The sequence below is a fragment of the Phoca vitulina genome, unplaced genomic scaffold (genome assembly GCF_004348235.1).
Source record: "Phoca vitulina isolate PV1807 unplaced genomic scaffold, GSC_HSeal_1.0 scaffold19, whole genome shotgun sequence".
Lineage (NCBI taxonomy): Eukaryota > Metazoa > Chordata > Mammalia > Carnivora > Phocidae > Phoca > Phoca vitulina.
Window position 1 is genome coordinate 14,179,265 of NW_022589722.1, and position 21,636 is coordinate 14,200,900.

The window sequence follows — 21,636 nt, forward strand, 5'->3', positions numbered from 1 at the left end:
GGGGATGATAACATTCAGGGAGGGAATGCCACATGGAATAAAAGCCTTTGGAAGGTGACTCCTATTCTATTGTTCCCACGCTGTACAGGCGACTGGGATGGACCCAGAGAAATAATGTGTGCAGGAGGGGGAAAAACGGGTCAGTGTAAATAATCCAGCTCTGGGTGGATGAAAGTTTTATAGTAGATGATCACTATCTCCTCTTAGCATATGAAACAAGAGGCTGCAGTAGGGACTACTGCTGGAATCCAATCTTGCAATGGAAATGCTTACTTTGGTACTGGGGAGTTCATGTTGCTCATCACTTAAATATGAACTCATTCCAATGGGAGCACTGAGGACATTTTTCGTGATTCCACCTACAAGAGTCTGTGCTATAATTAATGTAAACTTGTCCAGTAACAGATGCAGAGCGTTCATGTGATCTTATAAAATAAATTCCCTGGACAAAGAAATTCCTGGAACTTAGTTTCATTAACATTGAGAGAGTAAGGACGTTAAATGGGAATATGGAAGATTGTTCTGCATTATTTTTTATAGCTCTGTTTAAGTATAAATTAATTTTGATATTATATGATTCTTCAAAAGGAAATTTCAAAGTCCCTTTGAGTTATTTCCATCTCTAACTATGTTCTCAATAATGTATACAGTTCTAAAGATTAAGAAGATTTAAAATTTTCCCTAAAGGATGTTGACATTTGTTTTGCTCAGTATGTGTTTCCTTATGTGTGTTTAATGTGAAATTAAATATACTTTTTATGATACAATTATGTGAACATGGATGAGAAATAATATTAACATTATGTTGTGAAACACTAGCTTTCAGGGTCCCCCATACCTGGAATGGGGAGAGTGTCATTCACTTTTTTATTGACTGAATACTTTGCATTTGTACAATGCTTTAGTATTACAAATTCTTTACATAAAGTACATTTTTTTAAAAAGCCCCAATTATCCTTAATTTATACAAAACTCTTTGAGGTAGATATTTTTCCTATTTTATAAATGAAGAAACTGAGAGTCACAGAGGGATAAATTTCTTATTCAAGGCCAAGTCTCAAAATTCAGAAGGGCTAGAATTAGCTCTGTGCCAAATTGCATGGATGTGAGCCGACTACACATCAACTGCCTCATGACCATAGACCCAATACGACTCTGTGGTGAAATCTCTGTGTTTTATTTTTTCAGGCTTGTTAACTGAAATTCAGTGTAAATCTAAACGACTAAGAAAAAACGTGAAGCAGCATGCAGATCAGACCATTAATGAAGACAGCGAAGGTCGGGATTTGCGACAAGTGACCTCGACAACCAAGTCATGCAGGGTAATAACATGCAATGGTGTCCGCTAAAGCCCATAGCAGCTGAGCTTCTAGGCATGTAGTGACCTGTCTGGGAGGCTTTAAAATTAGAGCCACCATAAGCAGAATTTCATTCCAGTTGTGCATTAAGTGGGTTTCTTCTTTTTAATCGAGAAAGTAATGTCTGCTTTGGCGTAGAAATTCAAATAATAGCAGTAAATAAAGTAAAATGAATGCTGTCTGTCTCCCTGGCTCCATTCCACTCCTACTACCAAGAGGTTGCCAGTAGAAATGGTTCAGTGTAGAAAATGGATTTTTCAGGTTGAGGGTTTTTTCTTTTTTTTAAGATTTTATTTATTTGACAGAGAGAGAGAGCATACAAGCAGGGGAGTGGTAGGCAGAGGGAGAGGGAGAAGCAGGTTCCCTGCAGAGCAGGGAGCCCCCCGCTGCTGGCCTGGATTCCAGGATCCTGGGATCATGATCTGAGCCAAAGGCAGACACTTAACAAACTGAGAACCCCAGGCACCCCTCGGGTTGAGTTCTGATGACCATTTTCTTTTCTCTGTCATTAAGAAGGGAAATGTAAAGTGGGAAGGATGTGTATTCAGTAGAGGTTTGTGGATTAGTCCCTATCAATGGGTAAAATTGAGTCGATACACATCTGTGGAACAATAGAGAAAAGTCTTTCCCATAGAGCTCACAAATTATGCAAGAAATCCTTTGAACAAATCGAGACAAAATAGAGGAACAGCATTTTGGATGATTGGTTAAACACATCGTGATAATCCACAGGGTATATGGAGGAACTTTAATTTGCCATTAGTTGAGAAAACAAAAATCCATGCTTGCTTAAGTCACATTCTTCTTAATATTTATTATACTACCAACAAGGAAAACCTCATCCACATTTAGTTTTCCAAGTATAGTATTTTTGCATTCATTTCAGAAAAAAATAATTTCATATTATCTTGCCATAGTACTTCCTCAATCACACTTTGGTATAAGGAAGCAAAGAGTTGACACAATTATCCACACTCTTCAAAAGATGCTAGTAAGGGAGAAAGTGATGTTCGGGGTCTGAATTGTCCAGATTGATGACTCTACTTCAGGGCTAGTCAAACACTTTCTTCTGTAAAGGGTCAGATATTTTAGGCTTTGGCCACAAGGTCTCCATGACAACTACTCAACTCTTGCCATTTTAGTGCAAAAGCAGCATAGATAACACATAAACAAATAAGTATGGTTGTGTTCCAATCGAGTCACAAAACCAGGTGGGTTTGGTTGATGGGCCATAGTTTGTCAACTCTTGCTTTATATGAATGCTCTAAAATGTGGGAACTTTTCCTTAGTGAACTTCCACTGAACTTCTCTCTGAATGGGCTTGATAGACTTCATATCCAGACTATTATATATTACCAAGAAGTACATGAAATGGATATTTTGTTATCCCTATTTTACAAACAGAAAAATGAACAACTTGGGACACATATAGTGAAATGTGATATGGCTTGCCCAAGGACCCAGAGTAAGCAATTACAGTACACATTATATCAGAGTGCATAGTTCCTGCCATATTTAGGGCTTTTATCAACAATTTCTGAGATAAGTTTACTCCAGATGGACGCACATATACAAAAAATGCCTTATAACCACCTTCCCTAACACCTTTTATTTTTTTGCCAGTGTAGGAGAAAACTGAACTCACCCCAGATCAACAGAATCTTCTGCATTATATTATGGATTCATACAGCAAACAGAGGATGCCTCAGGAAATAACAAATAAAATTGTACGTACAGGTATCTGAAAATACATGGGTTTAAAGTTAATATTTTCTGGAGCTTTTAGTACCTTGGAGGTAGAGTTTATATATGAATTTGTTATTTTGAAATAATTAGAGCTGAGAGTTTAGTTTATACATTTGAATTTTAGCAGCATTAAACAAAGATTAAGAAGTCTCATATCTATCTAGGTGATAGTAATTATCCTCCAAGGATCTGAAAAATATGAGCTGGAATTTAAATTTTATTATCCAAATCTGGTTCTTTAGTCTAATGATTTTGTGTTGATTTATCCTTTTATCTATTTATTTATCATTTGCTTTTTTTCCCCTTAAAATTTAGTTAAAAGAAGAATTCAGTGCAGAAGAAAACTTTCTCATTTTAACTGAAATGGCGACAAGTCATGTACAGATTCTCGTAGAATTCACAAAAAAACTGCCAGGTATTTTTACATGTAGATACTTTTCTGTTATACTGTGCAATATTCTTGTGACATTGAGTCAGTTCTGTTCATTGTAAAGTAGTGATTATTTCACATCTGATTTAAATTAATGTGTCTAAGTACTATAGGCATGAAATGTTAGAACCAGGTAAGATATGTGAAATCATTTATAATAGTTCTTCTGAATTGATAGACTAAGAAATCGAGACTTTGCAAAGTTGTCATTTATCCATTTATTCATTTAATAAACATTTGTTGATACCTATTTCATACTAAGTACCTAGCTATTACCTTCAAAGGGAATGATTAAAGAAAGGTCATAATAAAAAATTATATACAAAGTGCTGTTTGAACAGAGAGGAAGAGGTTGCTAATTGTATCTGAGAAAGACAGGGAGACTTCAAAGAAAATAATATTTTAATCGGGTCTAAAAGATAAAGCAGTTTTCCTGGTGGTATAGAAGAGAAGGAAACTTCCAAGTTGAGAGATCTGCTTGTGAAAATGTAAAATATAAGGCATAAATAAAAACAGGATTATTAGAGATGAGAGAGGAAAATTCAATGTGATTGCAGCATAAAGTGGTGGGCTCCTTGGTTAGACATAAGGTAGTTGGTACCAGACTGATAAGGGTCTAACTAAGGAATTTAATAATCATCCCCTGGACGGTAGAGAGCTTTTGGTGCCTCTTTGCTGTTGTTTGTGTTGACAGGGAAGTTATGGATTTATGTTATATAGATATGACTTGATCAGTTTTATATAAGATGGATTTGAATGGGGAGAGACCAAGGAGGAGGGATCAGTTAGGATGCTACTGCACTGATCAAGGCAGAGGGCTTGGAATAAAACAACAGCAGTGGGAGACTGAAGAGAAAACAAAATGAAGAGAGATTCAAAAATTGATAGGGCTTAATGAACAATTATATTTGTGGAATGAGGGAGAGGAACTTATCCATAGTCATTTGGATGGTGCCAGTAACTAGAATTCAAGATTCTTATCTCCCAGCTTCCCAATTCTTCCAGCTACATTATCAATGCTATCTAAGCCAATACATTTAAGTTGTTTCGGTGTTTTAAAAATATATTAGTACAATAGAATTCCGTGATCTAAAAGAGTATAATTAATACCTTGTACAAGAGCATAACCCTGTAATATTAAATTATAGAAAGTAACTTCTGATGTAAGATTTTAATTAGACAGGTTAATTTGTCTTCTTTGGCCAGCATTATGCTATTATTTTATTAAAGTGTCATGGATAGACATAAGCCTACATAAAACTCATAAAATGTGAGGAGAAAGTGCTCATTATCATTTTAACATTAATATTCTCTCATTTTTTATTAACAATGAAAGAAGGACTTAATTTGTTATATGCTAATTAAGGCAATCTTGATCAAAAACAAGTTTATACAAGAATAGAAAGTGTGGGAGGAGGAATTGGGAAAGGGAGAAATATGATGTTTTTGGTTGTTTGTGAAAAGAGAGTTTTTCAGTTCAAATGGTCTGTTGGTCTTGAATCACAAAATAATTGAAGAAAAAAATCTTCTTCATAAAAGGTAGCTTATCTGAAGACAACAGCAATAACTGACACATCTCTTTATTCCCTGTGATTAGACTAGTTCCTGAGGGGAGGAAAGAGTACAATTAATGTATGTTTAATGAGTAAAGCAAGGGCACCTGGCTGGCTCAGTTGAGAGAGCATGTCACTCTTGATTTGGAGGTTGAGAGTTTGAGCCCCACATTGGGAGTAGAGATTACTTAAAAATAAACTTTTAAAAAATTAAAAAATAAAAAAACTTTCTAAAAAAGAAAAAATTAAAATACAGAAGGAGATAAAAGACCCAAAACTCCTGAGAAATTTTAACAATAGTAACAATATAGTTAAAATTAACATTTTAACAATAATAATGGAAATGGCATTATGATAAATAGTAATAATAGCGCTGTAATTCCAAAAATGAAAGGGTGTTTGTGAAAGATAGTAGAGATGAATCATTTCATTCTGTAGTTCATTGAACATAATCTGTGCCAGGCATTGTCCAGGGTGCTGGAGACCCTGCAGGAACGGCTCCTGTCCCCAAAGGAGCTCTTAGATTCACTAAGATAGTGATTCTTAATCCTTCGCATTACTCTCTTCTCTAAACTCCCATTGTTATTTAATACTTTTCTAAGCCATTTAGACCCCGATGGTATAGTTTATCTTTATATGTATTGTATGCACGTGCGTGTGTGTGTATATATGTGCATAGGAGCTTGTGTTTGTTTCCCATTTATTCAGTCATCCAATTATTCAACAAATAATTCTTGGATATCAATTATGTGCCAGGCCCTGGGGATACAAAAGTGAACAAAATGGCAAAGTCTCTGCCCCCAGGAAGTTTATACTCTATTAGATGTGGCAGACAATTAACAAATATGCAAATAAATTTATTATGTTAGGTAGCGGTAAATTCTATGAATAAAAAATAAAGCAGGTAGGAACCAGTGAGTTCTGGGGAGTATTGTTTTAGGAGGATTACCTTGAGGCAGAGATCTGCATACAGTGAGGGAGTGAGACTTGGGGATAGCTGGGGAAGGGCATTTACCCCTGAGGCAAAGCAAGCTTGTATGTTCACAGCAGAGCCAGGGGTCAGTGTGGCTAGAGCACAGTGAGTGAGGGGAAGGAGGAAGAAGAAATGATGTCAGGGAGGCTGCTGGCGACTGTGGCATATAAGCCAGGATAAGGACTTTGGATTTTCCAAGTGTGTATGTTCCTTCAGGTTATCAATCCATTCCCATATTTCTCTGATTTTTTCTACCCTGCATGATACAGTGCTGAGCTCAGAGCAGGTATCTTAACGTGACCTTGATTGTTTTGTTTTTTTGAAAATGTCCCCATTGTCCAGATGAACTAATGAATCAGCCAAATATTCCCTTAAATGTCTGGATATATGTAAAGATTTTTTTCTGGTTTGTGGATGCTTCCATTCTGCAGAGTTGACCCTATGACACCAGACTTGACTAATATAATGGCTCAAAGAGAATTTGTTTTCTTCTAATTTCTGAGGGCTGCTTCATCCGAATCAGTCTGTTCTGCCATAATATGTATTTTTGATGGGGATCTGACATCCTTTTTTACCCAACTTGTTCAACAAATCCTACTCAATGAAGATAAAAGTCAGCTTCTATTTGGGAGAGAACAATAGATACTTAATGACTCAACCTACCCAATCTTTTTTTTTTTTTCTTTTTTTTTACTGCTCCAGTCAATGAAAGGGGAACTTTATTGAGGCCCCAGGGCCTTGGGGCTCGGGCAGGAGGCCGCCCTGCGGGCAAAGGAAGAGCCGGTGGAGGGGCCTTATTTGACCTTCTTTTTGGGGCGCAGGTTGTTGGTGTGGCCGCACTTCTTCTTGCGGCAGTTGACAGCGCGGGGCTGCAGGCGAGCATAACACTTGTGGCAGGTCATCTTGTCGCAGTTGTATTTCTGGGCCAGCTGGCAGAGGGAAGGCTCGATGGTGCCACCCCGGAGGTGGCACCAAGTTCAGGGTGGACTCTCTGGATATTATAGTCTGACAGAGTACGGCCAGCTTCCAGCTGTTTGCCTGCAAAAATCAGACGCTGCTCGTCAGGTGGGATGTTCTCCTTGTCTTGGATTTTGGCTTTGACATTCTCAATGGTGTCACTGGGCTCAACCTCGAGGGTGATGTTCTTGCCCGTCAGGGTCTTCACAAAGATCTGCATCTCTGCGTCTGCTGGCAGCAGCCACTAAACCTCTCGGCCACCTCGCTGAAGAGAAAGAGGGCAGCGGAACCTCAACATACCCAATCTTAAAACAATTATAAAATCACTTTATGGAAATGCTTTATCAATGGGGATGATAGTGATGATGAAATATTGTTATATAGAATTCACAATTCCCTCATACTGCTTTGATTATCACCTTCATCCAGGATTTCAGACTTTGGACCATGAAGATCAGATTGCTTTGCTGAAAGGGTCTGCAGTTGAAGCTATGTTCCTCCGTTCAGCTGAGATTTTCAATAAGAAACTTCCAGCTGGACATACTGACCTACTGGAAGAAAGAATTCGGAAGAGTGGTAAGTGATTTGGTTAATGGTAAAGAGTTTGCTCCTCCAAGTAAGAATTAAATAGTTGAGTTGTTTAGAGGGTTGGTTCAAAAATCCTTGTTGTATTAGCAAAATACCAAAAATACTCTTTGCCATATATTAAGATTAAGGGCCAAAGGAGGAATTTTTTAAAGTTTGGAAAATTAGTCTGATAAAAAACATAGCATACAGGAGCTGAGATAATTCAGTCCAAAAAAAAAAGATTCATTTGTTCAAAATCTTCATGTATGAATGACTATGAATCAAACTATTACCCATCTCTATTCAAAGCAAAATAAAAGGAATTATTATTAGCAACATTTATACATCATTTACTAGGTTTTAGACACTGTCCTAAATACTTTACATATATGATTTCATCAAATCCTTGCAAAGTCCTATGAAATAAGTACTGTTATTATTCAAATTTAATAGATAAGGAAACTGACACAGAGAGTGGTTAATAACTTTCCCAGAGACAGACGGGAAGTCTGACATTAGAAGCCCTGTCTAAACTACTGTACTACACTGCCTCTCAATAGACAAAATAAAATAATAGTATGAGCTGAACTTACTATGGAGGAATACTGTGACAGAAAGAGCTAAGAGACATTGGAATAAATTTCCAGGAATTCTGTGCAATTTATCTTAGAAGAGTTTTAAAATAGGGTAAGTTTTTATTTTCCTGAGATGCTTTATATATGGATTGGGAGGGGAGGGATGAATGAAATGAAATGATGGCTCAAGATCTTTTCTTTACAAAGTATTATCTTTTTATGAATGACTAGAACAAGTTTAAGTACTTATAAAATCAGTGTTTTAGAATAGATATTGGAAGGAAAGTTTTTAGGAAGTTCTGCATTTGCAATATAAGGAAAATAATTGAAAAATTGAAAATTATTTTTTAAAAGCAGCCATCCCATAATTATTGTGTTTTCTTCTCTTAAATACTGAAAGCATAATTATCATCATTGATGGATTTAAAGAATGCACATTTTAAAAAGATGCATTATTCATATATATCCATTGATTTATTAGTTTAACATATATTTAAGGGCAAGGTACTGTGGAGGTAGCGAAGAGAGGAATCAGGCATCTTCCTTCTCTTAGGAAGCTTATAGTCTAGTAGAAAGACATGAACTATACATTGATAGTTTTAATGAAATGTGGAAGGAAAGTGAGATAGGGGTGACTTCTAGTTGGTAAGGCTCTGGAAAGATTTCATTGGCAAGCTGGGCCTTGAATGATATTAGATATGAATATTCAGGGTGGAGGTATAAGAGAGAAGGACCAACAGAAACAAAGGACTGAGGCAAGAAAGCTCAGGTTATGCACACAAAGAAGAATGAGTAGTTGAGTTAGATTGGATTAAGGGTTACATCAAAGGGAAATAGAATTTTTTTAAAAGTCAGAATCAAATGGTGAGGGCCTTGAATGCTAGGATAAAGGCTTTATTCTTTATTTTCTAAGAAATAGGAAGACATTGAAGATTTTTGAGCAGGGGAGGAAAAACATCAGTCATGCTTTACAAATCTTCCAGCAATGTTAGGATAAGCCAGGATGGGAGACATCTCTCAGGAGGCAAGAGGTTTCAAGAACATGCTCCCAGAAGAAATGGAGAGAAGGGAAAGAGTCTGAGAAATATATTGTTGGAGATTTTCACCCTTTGAAAGACAGTATATTATCAAGAAATATGGATTCTGATTCTGGACAGATTTTATTTTACGTGGTCTGGAATGTATTTTGTGTGTGTGTGTGTGTGTGTGTTCATTCATCTGTCCATTCGTCCAGGATGCTGGGGGTAAGGGAGAAGGGTTGAATCAGGTAACCTCCAAGGTACCATCCAGTTCTATAAGTCTTACTGCTTGTCTTCTCTTAACTAATCAATTTTTCTGACTGCTGGTTTAGCCAGTCACTTGGGCAGCTACTTGAGTATCTTGATTTTTTATTTTTATTGTGATAAGAACACTTAACCTGCGATCTACACTATTAGCAAAATTTTAAGTGTACAATACAGCATTGTTGCCTATAGGTACATATTGTATAGCAGATATTCATCTTGCTTAACTGAAACTTTATGTCCATTGAGTAGGAGGGGGAAATGAGTTACCAATCAATAGGCACAATAAAGGAGATCTTTCTATTCAACAAATGTACATCGAATACTTGATTTGTGCCAAGCACTGTATAATTATTGAGGGTATGGAGATGAGGAAATATGTTCTTTGTCCCCTGAGGACTTACAGACTAATGGGTAAGTTGTATAAGCAAAGGATTCCAAAACAGTGTGCAGCGTAATTGGGACTAGGAGGGATGTATATGCAAAATGAAATTGAAGCAGAGAGATGTGCTTGCCTTCCCTGAGTCTACTTGGTGAGTCAGAAAAGGCTTAAGAAGTTGACAAGTGAATCATGGAGGATGGTTAAGAACTTGTCAAACCACAAAAGTCTGAGAAAGGCATTCCAAGAGCTATAGCCATTAAATAATAATATAGAAATTGCAAGTGCAAAGATGTGGAGGTGTGAGAACATCCATGTGTTGGATTCACAAATACCATGATATTGCTGAAAGATAGTATTTCTGAAGGTGAAATGTAGTAACTGCTAGATTTTAAAGGACATTGGACACCATAAAAATAGTTTAATATAGTTCTTGTATAATGAGGAGTCTTTGTAATCTTCTGAGCAGATATGACATGACCATAGCAGTACTGTAGAAAAGTCTTTCAAGCAGTAATATGAAGGAAGTTTTAAAGGGATTGAGACAAGTCTATAAAGAAATCAATGCAATAACTAGGTGAGAAATTGTGAGGGTCTTGCAGGTTAAAAATAGGTACTAAAATAGAAAAAAAAAAACTTGCTTGATTAACATAGGTTTCAGAACTTGTGATTTTGCAAGTTTCAGGAAAGTTCAAGAATGAAATTTTCCAGAATACGAACTGTAGAAATAAATATGTGTGCCTCTAGTTCATAAATAGATTACTTTAACCAAACATCAACCACATATTGTGACAATAAAACCCATTCAAACTCACATGCTGCTTCGTATTTTATTATCTATAATGATGTTTCCATTTATTAATATTTATGAATTTGCTTCTCCGAGTGGATTTTCGGAACATTGGCTCTTCCACACACCACATAAAAACCTGATCTTGCAAGATGACCTTTCAGAATAACTTTTTATTCTTATGCAAATATAACACATTCTTCTTTCTATTGTACATTTAATTCTAGAGAAACATATCATCTCAAATTTGCCCTGTCTATGCCTACAGAACTCTTTAAAGAATATAATGTGAAATTTCCTTTCTTGTTCTTCAAATTCATACTCTTTTGTTTGCTATTATTAAATCCCAATTACATACACGAAAGTACTGTCTCCTGAGATACATTTACTTAATGAGGATTATAGTGTTTTTTTATGTTAATTGAGGCTTCAGAACATTATATCTGACATAACCTGTGGTTGGTTTATTTCTATATAATTCTGTGCCTCAATTATATTATTCCTAATGTACTATTATGCAAACTAGATTTTAAAGCTGAAATATTTATTAAAACTAGGAATTATCATATGATACCATAAAATACGACAGCACTGAAATTGCTAACATTGAATGAGTTTACATTTTAACATTAAGGAAATTAGCAATAACTTTTCACAGACCAATGCAAATTGTTCTGTTAACTTCAAATATAAATAACCTCTGAAATTTATGATATTTTTGACCTTTTTTGATTCCCATAACAGACATAAATGAAATATTCAATTCATATGTGTTTATCAGGATGACAATATTTATCTTGTGATTTTGTAATGGTTCGCTTTTATACACATCATCTTATTTGTATTCTCAATGGCCCCTAAAGGTGGGTGTTATGCTCCTATTTTATAGATGAGAAAACAGGCTTAGAGAAGCTAACTGACCTGCCCAATGTCCCACAGCTAATCAGCAGATTGACAGGAGATGAACGCAGGTGATCCAACTCAGAGCCCGGTGCTCTTTCTATATGTTGCACCTGTCACTCACCATGGTCTAATATTTGCTCTACTATCAGCTAGTAAGGAATGAAAAGACCTAGTAAAACACAGTTCCTGCCCTTTGGTTGAGAGAGAACATATAAGGAGCAGGTAGCTATTTGCAATTGGCTTTAGGTAAATGATAAAGTGAATAGAATCAGGGAGGTCAGAGAAATGAGAGATCCTTATTAGCATGATGGAGTTGTAGCTAGTTTACAGTAGCATGGTCAAGTGTGCTCTGTGCAGTATACTGGGCTTGTTTTTCTGCTCTTTAAATACACATGATTTCACTGCTTTAGCTTCGGCAACAAATGAAAACAATTTTAAGAACTAACTTTTCTAAAGAAGCTGATGTAAGCTGATTATCGGTTCAGATACTGACTTTGAAAAAAGGGTTGGAAATGTTAAGAACAAATAACAGAATATTTATAAGAAAAGTAAATGCATAAGTCAAAATTTAGAGTTCTTAACACCTCATTTTGCTTTTAAAAGTGGTCATGTAATTTTGGCATAGACAAATGTGGGGTTCAAACTGTAGGAAAAAGACATTTTCAAAATAAGAAAGTATTAAATTAATATAGGAGTCAGCATTTTCATTGGCTCTCAGCTGTGTTCCCTAAGCCTTTTATACTTGTCCAGTATTGGACAATATGAATTTATTTATGTATCTGCTTCTTCCATTAATCTGTTGACTGCTAGAAGGTTATTCCCAGCATTATCACAGTGCCTGGGACACAGCTGGTGTACAAAAATTGGTGAATTTTGTTGAGACGAATCTGGAACTTGACAATCCAAACCCTGGCAACTCCTAAGCACCAGTGAAATCTAACTTAGCCACATAACCTTTAGCCACTAGGATTAATGGGAAGCATGTTATTTATTAAATATTTCAAATTAAATATTTTATTTTGAAAGTAATTGTTTCTTGAATTGCTAACTTGATGGCAGCTTTTCACTTAAGGCCAACAGTATGGCACAAATGACTCTCTGTGTAGAATTTAGCAGTTCAAGTAGAGGTTAGGGTCCAATCTCTTAACACCATGAGAATGTCTCCATTGTCTTAAGGGCATCCCTTGCCCCATCATGTCTCACAACTATGTCACCTTCATTGCAGGGAACTAGCAAAACAGAATATTGCCCAATTTAACAAACATTTGTTAATTTCTACCATGTCTCCAATAGGATGCTGGTAACTGAGGATACAGAGATGAGTGAGAAACATCTATGGAGCACCCTTTAGTGGTCAGGCAGTGTGTCGAGCACCAGGAATACAGCATTGGTTCCTGTTCTCATAGAATTTTTTCTGGCATTTCACACTCTATTGGGAAGGAGAGATATGAATTGTGATAGCTGCAATAGAAATGGACCTAGAGAAGAAAGCAACTAATTCTGCTTCACTGACACAGGGAAAGCTCCACAGAGAAAGCAAAATTTGAATGTTGCCTTGAAACATGAGTGGTATGTCCTAGCCTAACAGGGTTTGCCTTATATTTCAGGCAAAAAAGCATGAAGACTTTAAAAATGTATCTTATTTTTAGAGGAACTATCTGTTAGGATGCCCTTGGCTGATGATTACAGAAAATCCAATTCAATATGGCCTAAAAAGTAAGGACAGGTCTTTTTCAAATTTCTGCTCCGCTATCCTTGGTGTATTGGCTCTGCCCTCAGGCTGATTCTCTTCCTGGCCACAGCGTTTCCAGGCATCACATCTAGGTGCAACAGTGGCCAAAAGAAAAAGAAACTCAATGAAGAAACTTAATGACCTCTTCCTGAGTATAGAAATCTTTCTTGAGACCTCCCGAGTAGACTCCCCTTTGTCTCATTGGTCAAAATTGTACTGTCGCTGACTAGATCAACCTCTGACAAGAGAAATGAGACCAACAGTGGCTGGACCTTGGGCTGGAGCTTCAGTCCGCCTCTGCCATAGTACATTGGCCATGGGACTGGGGGGAGAGGGAGGTAGAGAAATTGTGTAGACAGTGACATGAATCAGCTTCAGGAACCAAGATTTGGTGTCATTAGCTCATAGAGAAACTACTGGGATGGAGACAGCTTAGGTTTGAAAGGAAAGCAGAAGGCAAGCATTGCTTTGTAGGGCATGTCAGAGACTTATACCTTAACTTCTATGCTATGGGGTGGTGTCATTTCTAGGAAAATGTCAAATTACATGATTTTGAGCAAAAAGCATCATTTTTAGTAAGATTCTTGATCTATCTTGATCCCATCAAGTATGATAAATCAGATAGAGGTATTTAAAATACCAGGAATGGTGTCTTATATAATATGTATTCTTGTATCACACACACACATCCTTCTGCTTTATTTTTTGTTCCCAATCAAAACTTGGAAGTGAATTAGGAAATAAAAGACATTTACATTCAAAATAACTTAAAATAGCATAGTTAATTCTATCAAGTAGTTTTTCTCTCAAAGACTATTTTTGATTATTGAACAATTAATTGTTCAGGTACATACCTCTTTCTTTAAAAAAGGCAAAGCATGAAACAGGAGCAGAAACATACTTTTTTTTTTTTTTTAAACTTCCTTAAGTTAGAAAATAGCCCCCCCTTGTGGCCAAAAATCAGCTAATTGGGCATAGGAGCAAAAAATGAAACAAACTTGAAGCATATCTCCAGAAAGGAGGAGGCAGGGAAAAAGAAAAGATTACCCCTTTGGAATGATATTATTGTTACATTTCTTAGGTTAGAAATTTCTGGTCCATAAACACTTAAAACACCCCTTTGTTGATGGTGCTGTGGTTAATTCTGATTATTAACTCCAATTCTAAATGCATTTATATTTGATCTATGCTGTAGGAAATTTATTTTTTAAAAATTCTATTATTTTCTACATTTTCACTATATTCACTGTTAGCTTGTACAATATGTACATTATGAACAATCATAACAAATATCTTTACCTCTTTTCTCCTCAAAAGTATTAGCTATAGTTAGATAGCTAACGGAGGTAGCATTTTTGGAAGGTTAATGCGGATTTAGAAAGACAAAATAGGAAATTAGGTAGTCAAAGATGATTTCTAAAAATTAAATATTTTCAAATCAGCTGCCTTTAATATTATCGCCAAATCCTTGTATGTATACTATTTTAAAAAATAGCATGGTCATGAGTTATTATTTCAGGTAGCCACAAATGATGGGTGTAGTCCCTGAATGCTGAGGAAAGCCTAAAGACTGCCATTTTTCTTTTTTAAAGTGGAAAAAAAAACAAACAAACAACCTTACCAGGAAAATATAGATCTTAGTTTAGCTTTAACACCTAGAAAAATACTGAAGCAAATCACCGATCAGCCAATTTGTATTCATCTCTAGGAAAGTGCAGAATGTAAAAACAAAACAAAAACATAGCTTTGTAAACACAAAAGTAAATAAGCATAATCTAACTAAAATTAAGGTGAACTGAGATAAAAATGAACTAATGATCTATAAATTGATCCAATTTCCTGAATAACAATAATAGTATTTGCTCTAACATTTATTGAGGGTTTGCTATCAACCAGGTATTATGCTAAGCACTACACATATATTATCTCATATAATGCTATTGTTATAGTTCACATTTCACAGATGAAGAAACTGAGGCTTATGAAAGTTTAGGTACTGTGACCAACATCAAGTCATAGGTCAGATTTCAAACTCAGAGCTGGCTCACTAACTCAACCTCCATGTTTGTTGGAAACCAGGACTGGTATTCCCAGGCTCACATACTTCAGCCTTCTGCATTTTTAAGTTGTATCTAGTTTAGTCATGGGTATTCAGTTCAATCTGTAAAAGTTGGAATCTTCCACATGATGTAATACCCAAGTTGCTTAACAAAGACACTATTGTAAAGAGAGCCCACTGGGGTCAATTAAAGAATCAAAAGTCAACGGGGAAGAAAAGTGTGACATTCTGACTAAAGAGAGAAAGACCGGGGATTCAGTTTGGGAAGACTCTTTAGATTATTCTAAAGGTAAGGATTTAGACTTTCTGACTCTGTGAAGCATAATATTAGATGATAATTGTACTCTTTAGTGTCTGGAATCCAACTATATTCTAGTTTGGTTTGGCCAAAGCTGTATGGCTCTAGGTCTGGTTGGAGATGGAATAGAGCAGTCGATTTTAGTGTAGACCAATTCTGGGAAATTCATCCTCATCTTAATTCATCCATAAGTCACATCACAGTCTTTTTATTTTTCATTCCTATGGTCTTTTTCTCCTCCTCCTTCTCCTCCCCTCCTCTTCCTCCTGCTCCTTCTCCTCCTCCTTCTTTTCTCTGTAATTCTGCAGTCAAAGCTCTTCTGGAGTGGAGCTATGCACAGAACAAGCACAAAATTAATACTTGTTGAATGAGTGGAGGAAGTGACACAAAGGAGTCTTAAGTTACGAAGAGGTTTAATCTAGATAAAGGAGAAGGAGGATATTCCAAGTAGAGAGAATATAAAAACCGGGCAGTGTGAGTAATTTAGGGAGCTCCAAGTGGCTGAACATGGCTGGATGATAGAAAGGTGACGCAGCTTAGTGACAGCTAAGAGCCAGGACTCTGGAGTCTGCTAGCTGTGGTTCAAATCCTGATTCCACATCTCACCAACCGTGTGTCTATGGGCAAATTATATAATTTCTTGGTGCTCATCTCATGGAGTATTAAGAAGATTGAATGAATTGTAGCATAAGAAGTGCTTGGAACAGTGCCTAATACATAATGAGTACTTAATAAATGTGGATCCTACTAGTATTATCATGTAGGTGAGTAGTGGGTAGTGGGATAGGCAGGGGACAGGTCCTGGAATTTCCCATGTAAAAAGGAAGAACATTTATGACAAAAGCCACTGGGAGTTTTTGAAGGTTTGTAAGAATTGCGGGGACAGGGTATGATTTGAATTTTGTGATTCTGGGACTGAACTGAAGACAGGAAGACCAGTGAGGAGGCAGTTGTAGTAATCCAGATGGAAAGAAATAAGGACTTAAAGGGAAATCAATTCCCAGTGTCATGGAGAGGAGAGGGAGCACCCAGGGAGAGGTAGCAGGTTGAATCATAGGACTCGGCACCTGCCCGAGTTAGAGAGAGGGCCGAGTCTCAGTTGTCAGGCAGGGGCAGATGGGTGGGTGAAGATAATAGTCACTGAGAATGGGAATACCAGGAATGGGATGGATTTTGAGGAAGATGAGGAGTTTAGATCTGTACATGGTATTTTTGATTTTGGGTGTATTGACTTAGAAGAGAACAGCCAAGTACCAATGCCCTAGTAGACAATGGACTCTGAGAAGAACTCTAGCTGATGTATTAAGTGCAGATGTTTATACTTCTGGGGTTAAGAACAATAATTTTTTGTTGGTTGTTTAAGATGCTACCTATACCATGATTATAGATATTAATATTAAAAAGATTAACCAAACCCTATCTAGAAAATAGTGAAGTTGGGAGAGTCTTTGGGCAATTTGAGAACATTATCATTTATTGTCGGACAGCAGTGACTGAAACAAAAGCACTGCTAAAATCAGGGACACACAAATCACTGATTAGGTGATATTTTGAGGATTTTGTTAACTGACCATATTTGCGATGACCTGCCTTTGACTGGACACATAATATGTAGTCATTATTTGTGCATTTGTGCATAAATATTAACATGTGCATGTATGTACAATGTGTTTATAGTTTTACACTTTTTAGTCACTCAAAAATTTTATTATGCCTCTGTAATTTTTCATCTTTCCCCCATAGGTATCTCTGATGAGTACATAACACCTATGTTTAGTTTTTATAAAAGCATTGCAGAATTGAAAATGACTCAGGAAGAGTATGCCCTGCTTACAGCAATTGTTATCCTCTCTCCAGGTAATTTCATTGTTACATTTTTATTTTTATGCCATTTGTTTGTTCTACTCCCTCTCCACAATAATAGTAATAATGTTTCTTAAAGAACTGGAAGACACAGCAACACACAAAAAAAGTAAAATGGCCTGTAATCCCACCACTCAAATGGAATCATTGTTAATATTTCAGTGTAGTTCTTCTCAGCCTTTTTTCTAAACATCACACTCATTCATTGAATAATTGCATTTTGAACACCTACTAAGCACTAAACATGGTTCCAGACATTGGGGGATATAGCAGTAAAGAAACGGGCAGGAGACAGCTGCATGGAGTTTGCACTCCAGTAGGGTGAGAAAGACAATAAATGAGGAAACAAAAATAATTTTCAGGAGGTGGTAATGCTAATATATATATATAAAGATGAGGGTATAAGGAAAGAGAGTGGCAGAATGTTACTATTATTAGTAGTCAGGAAAGGCTTTTCTGAGGGGTTGGTATTTGAACAGGGACTTAAATGGAATTACATACTTTTTAAAATAATAGAGAACATACTATCCTTTTCTTAAGTTTATTTTCCCATGTCATTAAAAAATTATATCAGTAATGGGGCACCTGGGTAGCTCAGTCAGTTAAGTGTCTGACGTGATTGCGGCTCAGGTCATGATCTCAGGATTGTGAGATCAAGCCCTCCATTAGGCTCTGTGCTAGGCACGCAGCCTGCTTAAGATTCTCTCTCTCCCTCTCCCCCTGCCCCTCCCCCTCTGTGTGCCCATGCATGCACTCTCTCTCTCAAAGAAAATTATATCAGTAAAACTTTTTTGAAATACATGTATCCATCATATTGATGGACAATTGTTTACTTGTTACCATGTTTGGATATTCAGGATGTTTCCTTTTTTCTGTTGTTTTAAACAATGTCAAAATGGATATCTCTGCACATAAAATTTGTCTGTATTTTTGGATTATTTTAATAATCTGAGAGTGATGCCACGTTCATGATTTGTAAAGCATAATTTCAATGTTAGCCTTAAACCATCTTTATCATAATATCAAGGCAGAAACTAGTTGTTACTTTGTCTTACCATAAAACAAATAATTAAAATAAAGAAAAACTTTTTGGCCATACTTACTAAAGTTACACATATATACTCTATGACCCAGCAATTCCACTACTTAGAATATGCCTACTAGAAATGATACATATGTCCACCATATGGGTTACCTTTGGGGGCATAGATTAGAAGGAGAATTTAGGGAGTCTTCTGGTGGGGGGGCAATAAATGTTCTATATCTTGATCTAGTTGTGATTACATGCATACGTGTGTGTGTGTGTGAAAATTCATCAAGTTAAACACTTATGTACATTTAAAAGTGCACATTTGTAAGTTACATTGTAAGCAAGTTACTGTTGCTATAATTATGCCAAATTAACACTTCTCCACTTTTTAATTTTGTCTTTATATTTTAAACATCAAAACAGACAGACAATACATAAAGGACAGAGAGGCAGTAGAGAAGCTTCAGGAACCACTGCTTGATGTGCTCCAAAAGTTGTGCAAGATTTATCAGCCTGAAAATCCTCAACATTTTGCCTGTCTCCTGGGTCGATTGACTGAGTTGCGGACTTTCAATCATCACCATGCAGAGATGCTGATGTCATGGAGAGTAAATGACCATAAGTTTACCCCACTTCTCTGTGAAATCTGGGATGTGCAGTGATGAGCATCAAAGGGGCAATAGCATCTAGCTCTTTATTTCCCTCATAATATAAATCTGATGTATAACTTTCTTTTATTTCATTTGTACCTGGTTTCACACAAGAATTTTGATGAATATTTATGCAGTAATTACATAACTTCCACAGTTGTAAATATAGAGCTAGATAGGATGACTTTCTTTACATTGTATTTTACAAGGCTTCAGGGACTCTTTCATTCTAATTGGCATGCCCTGTTTGCCTAATTAAATTGATCATTCTTCACCTCTCTCTGTTGAAATAGGGAAAATTTCATTTTGCTCTTCATCTTACCTTATTTGCATACATTTTATCAGAGTTGTGTTCAATTTTGGCAATAAACTGAACATAATGGCAACAGGCTTTTCTTCTGGAACAAAATTTGAAAAATACAAACCCATATCTTTAAATGGTGAATCACATCCTATTGGGCCTGGTGTATGTGTGTCTGGGGGGGGGGGCGGTGATGGGTAATTAACAAAAAGATAAACTCTCATAACACAAGTGTTTTTCTCATCCCTGGAGAAGTCCTGGTGAATATTCATTTATTTGTAATAGCCCTTGGATCATTTCATTTTCTTTGAAGTTCAAAGAGATAACATACAGAAAAATTAATGATTCTCACATAAAGTATTCCCTCAAGCAAACCCTTTTGCAGTTAGGATCTTGAAGCAGCATTTACAAATGCAGACAACTCCCATGATGGGATATTCCCTTTTCTCTCTTCAGAGCACTCACTATTCGCTTCAGTGCATATAATTAATCTTTTTTTTTTTTTTTTTTTTTTTGGTTTGTTTTGTTTTGCTTTTGGAAAACACTCGTACAGCTGGGTGCACAGCTGTTGTATACTTCCCCAAAGCAGGAATTATTTCATTTCCTTCATTCATTGTTATACTGTTGCATTCTTCTCCCCATTATCCTTTGGTGAATACAATAAAACACCTTCTATAAGTAATGGGCTTATATGTCCCTTTCTCCTGAAGTCAGACAAAATGGAGCTTGCTTAGCACGCCAAAGTCCTAAACATAGTGGAATGAGGTAGGACTAGCATTAGTTGGATTCCACTTGCTACAACAAGAAGATTTGTGTCCTCACTAAGTACAAGATCCTTAGGACACAGTAATTGCCTGGAGGGGTTTACAAAGAAGTGCAGAGGCAAGTTCTGTGGGCTCACTGGGCAAGTCTCATGGAGAAGGTGGCAATTCCCTTGGACTTGGAAGGGTAGCCAGGACTTCCTTGGATCAGGGTGAGAGGGAAGGGGGTTCAAGGTGAAAGGAGTGGCAGGAGCAAAAGCAGGGGGTGATGAGTTGTGCAGATTTTAAAAAAGCACAAGTAATCTGGGGAGAGACAACGCTTAGCACAACCCTTCCTGAGCCTCAGTTTCACCATTGTGAAATGAAGATACCAGCGCCTACCATCTCAAGGGATTGAGCTAATGAATGAAAAGTGGGAAGTTGCAGGCCCACCAAGGAAGAGGGGTGGTAAAGAAAGGACACTTCAGACAGAGAAGTCAATTTCTGAATGCCTGAAGGAGGAGATCCAGTTTGAGGAATTGAATGTGGTTTGGTGTTTCCCAGATTACAAGGCAGATGCCTTGTAGGGAAAGTGATGGGAAATGAACTGGAACTGAGGGAGCACTGTAGACAGAGCTAGGAGTTTATCATGTAGGTGCAGATTTATTCACATAGTTAAGACCTTGTAATAGTAAATAATAATTCTTCTCATGTGGAAAACTAATTGTGATAAAATAAGAAATAATGTAGGTTCTTTGTCTCCAGTTATGACACAGAGCTTCTAAAATGTTTGGAATTTCCTGATGGGGTGAAAGGAGTATCTTTTGTTATTCAAAACAAGCCCCTTTCAACCAGACTTGAGTTTATGCTAATAAGGTGATGGGAGTGGGGCTGTAGATGCTTCAGGATGGGGAATGATTGCTAGAGGAGCCAACCATGTGATTAGAGAGCTGGATCTTTCAGCCTCATTCCCAGACTCTGAGGAAGGAAGATGATCCCAGAGATTGAGGTCAATCACCAATGGCCAAGGATTTAATCAATAATGCTTATGTAATGGGTCTGCCATAAAAACACCTAAATGACGGGTTTGGAGAACTTCTGGGTTGATGAACACATTGAGGTGCTGGGAGGTCAGTGTGCTGGAGAGAGCACGGAAGCTCCATGTCCTCTCCCCCACCCCCATACCTAGCCTTGTGCCTCTTCCATTTGGCTATTACTGAGTTGTACCCTTTATAATAAACCAGTAATAGTAAGTAAACTGTTTTCTTGAGTTCTGTGAACCATACTAGCAAATTATCAAAACTGAGGAGGGGGGTCATTTGTAAAGATCTTATTTCCAAATAAGGTCACATTCTGAGGTTCTAGATGGATATGAATTTTGGGGAGGGGGCACACTATTCAATCCACTACATAGATACAACAACTGTTGTTATCAAATTTTGTTATCAA

At 36.8% G+C, this 21,636-nt stretch overlaps 2 protein-coding genes across 5 annotated transcripts in view; one reads left to right on the forward strand and one right to left on the reverse strand.

Annotated features, from left to right (window-relative positions):
• NR1H4 (nuclear receptor subfamily 1 group H member 4) overlaps positions 1 to 19,158 on the forward strand; it is a 49,990-nt gene extending 30,832 nt beyond the window's left edge. For all 4 annotated transcript variants that reach the window (XM_032416538.1, XM_032416539.1, XM_032416536.1 and 1 more), the window contains 6 exons: positions 1,189 to 1,322; positions 2,987 to 3,085; positions 3,420 to 3,519; positions 7,447 to 7,593; positions 17,347 to 17,460; positions 18,920 to 19,158. In XM_032416538.1, coding sequence (XP_032272429.1) covers positions 1,189 to 1,322; positions 2,987 to 3,085; positions 3,420 to 3,519; positions 7,447 to 7,593; positions 17,347 to 17,460; positions 18,920 to 19,158 — 833 coding nt within the window. The remainder of the gene's footprint in view (positions 1 to 1,188; positions 1,323 to 2,986; positions 3,086 to 3,419; positions 3,520 to 7,446; positions 7,594 to 17,346; positions 17,461 to 18,919) is intronic.
• Positions 6,744 to 7,252, reverse strand: LOC116639857 (ubiquitin-60S ribosomal protein L40-like). Its single transcript, XM_032416540.1, is given in 3 exon segments — positions 6,744 to 7,029; positions 7,031 to 7,051; positions 7,053 to 7,252. Coding segments are annotated over 3 exon segments (381 nt in total). The 5' UTR covers positions 7,238 to 7,252; the 3' UTR covers positions 6,744 to 6,854.
• Positions 19,159 to 21,636: the final 2,478 nt, after the last annotated feature.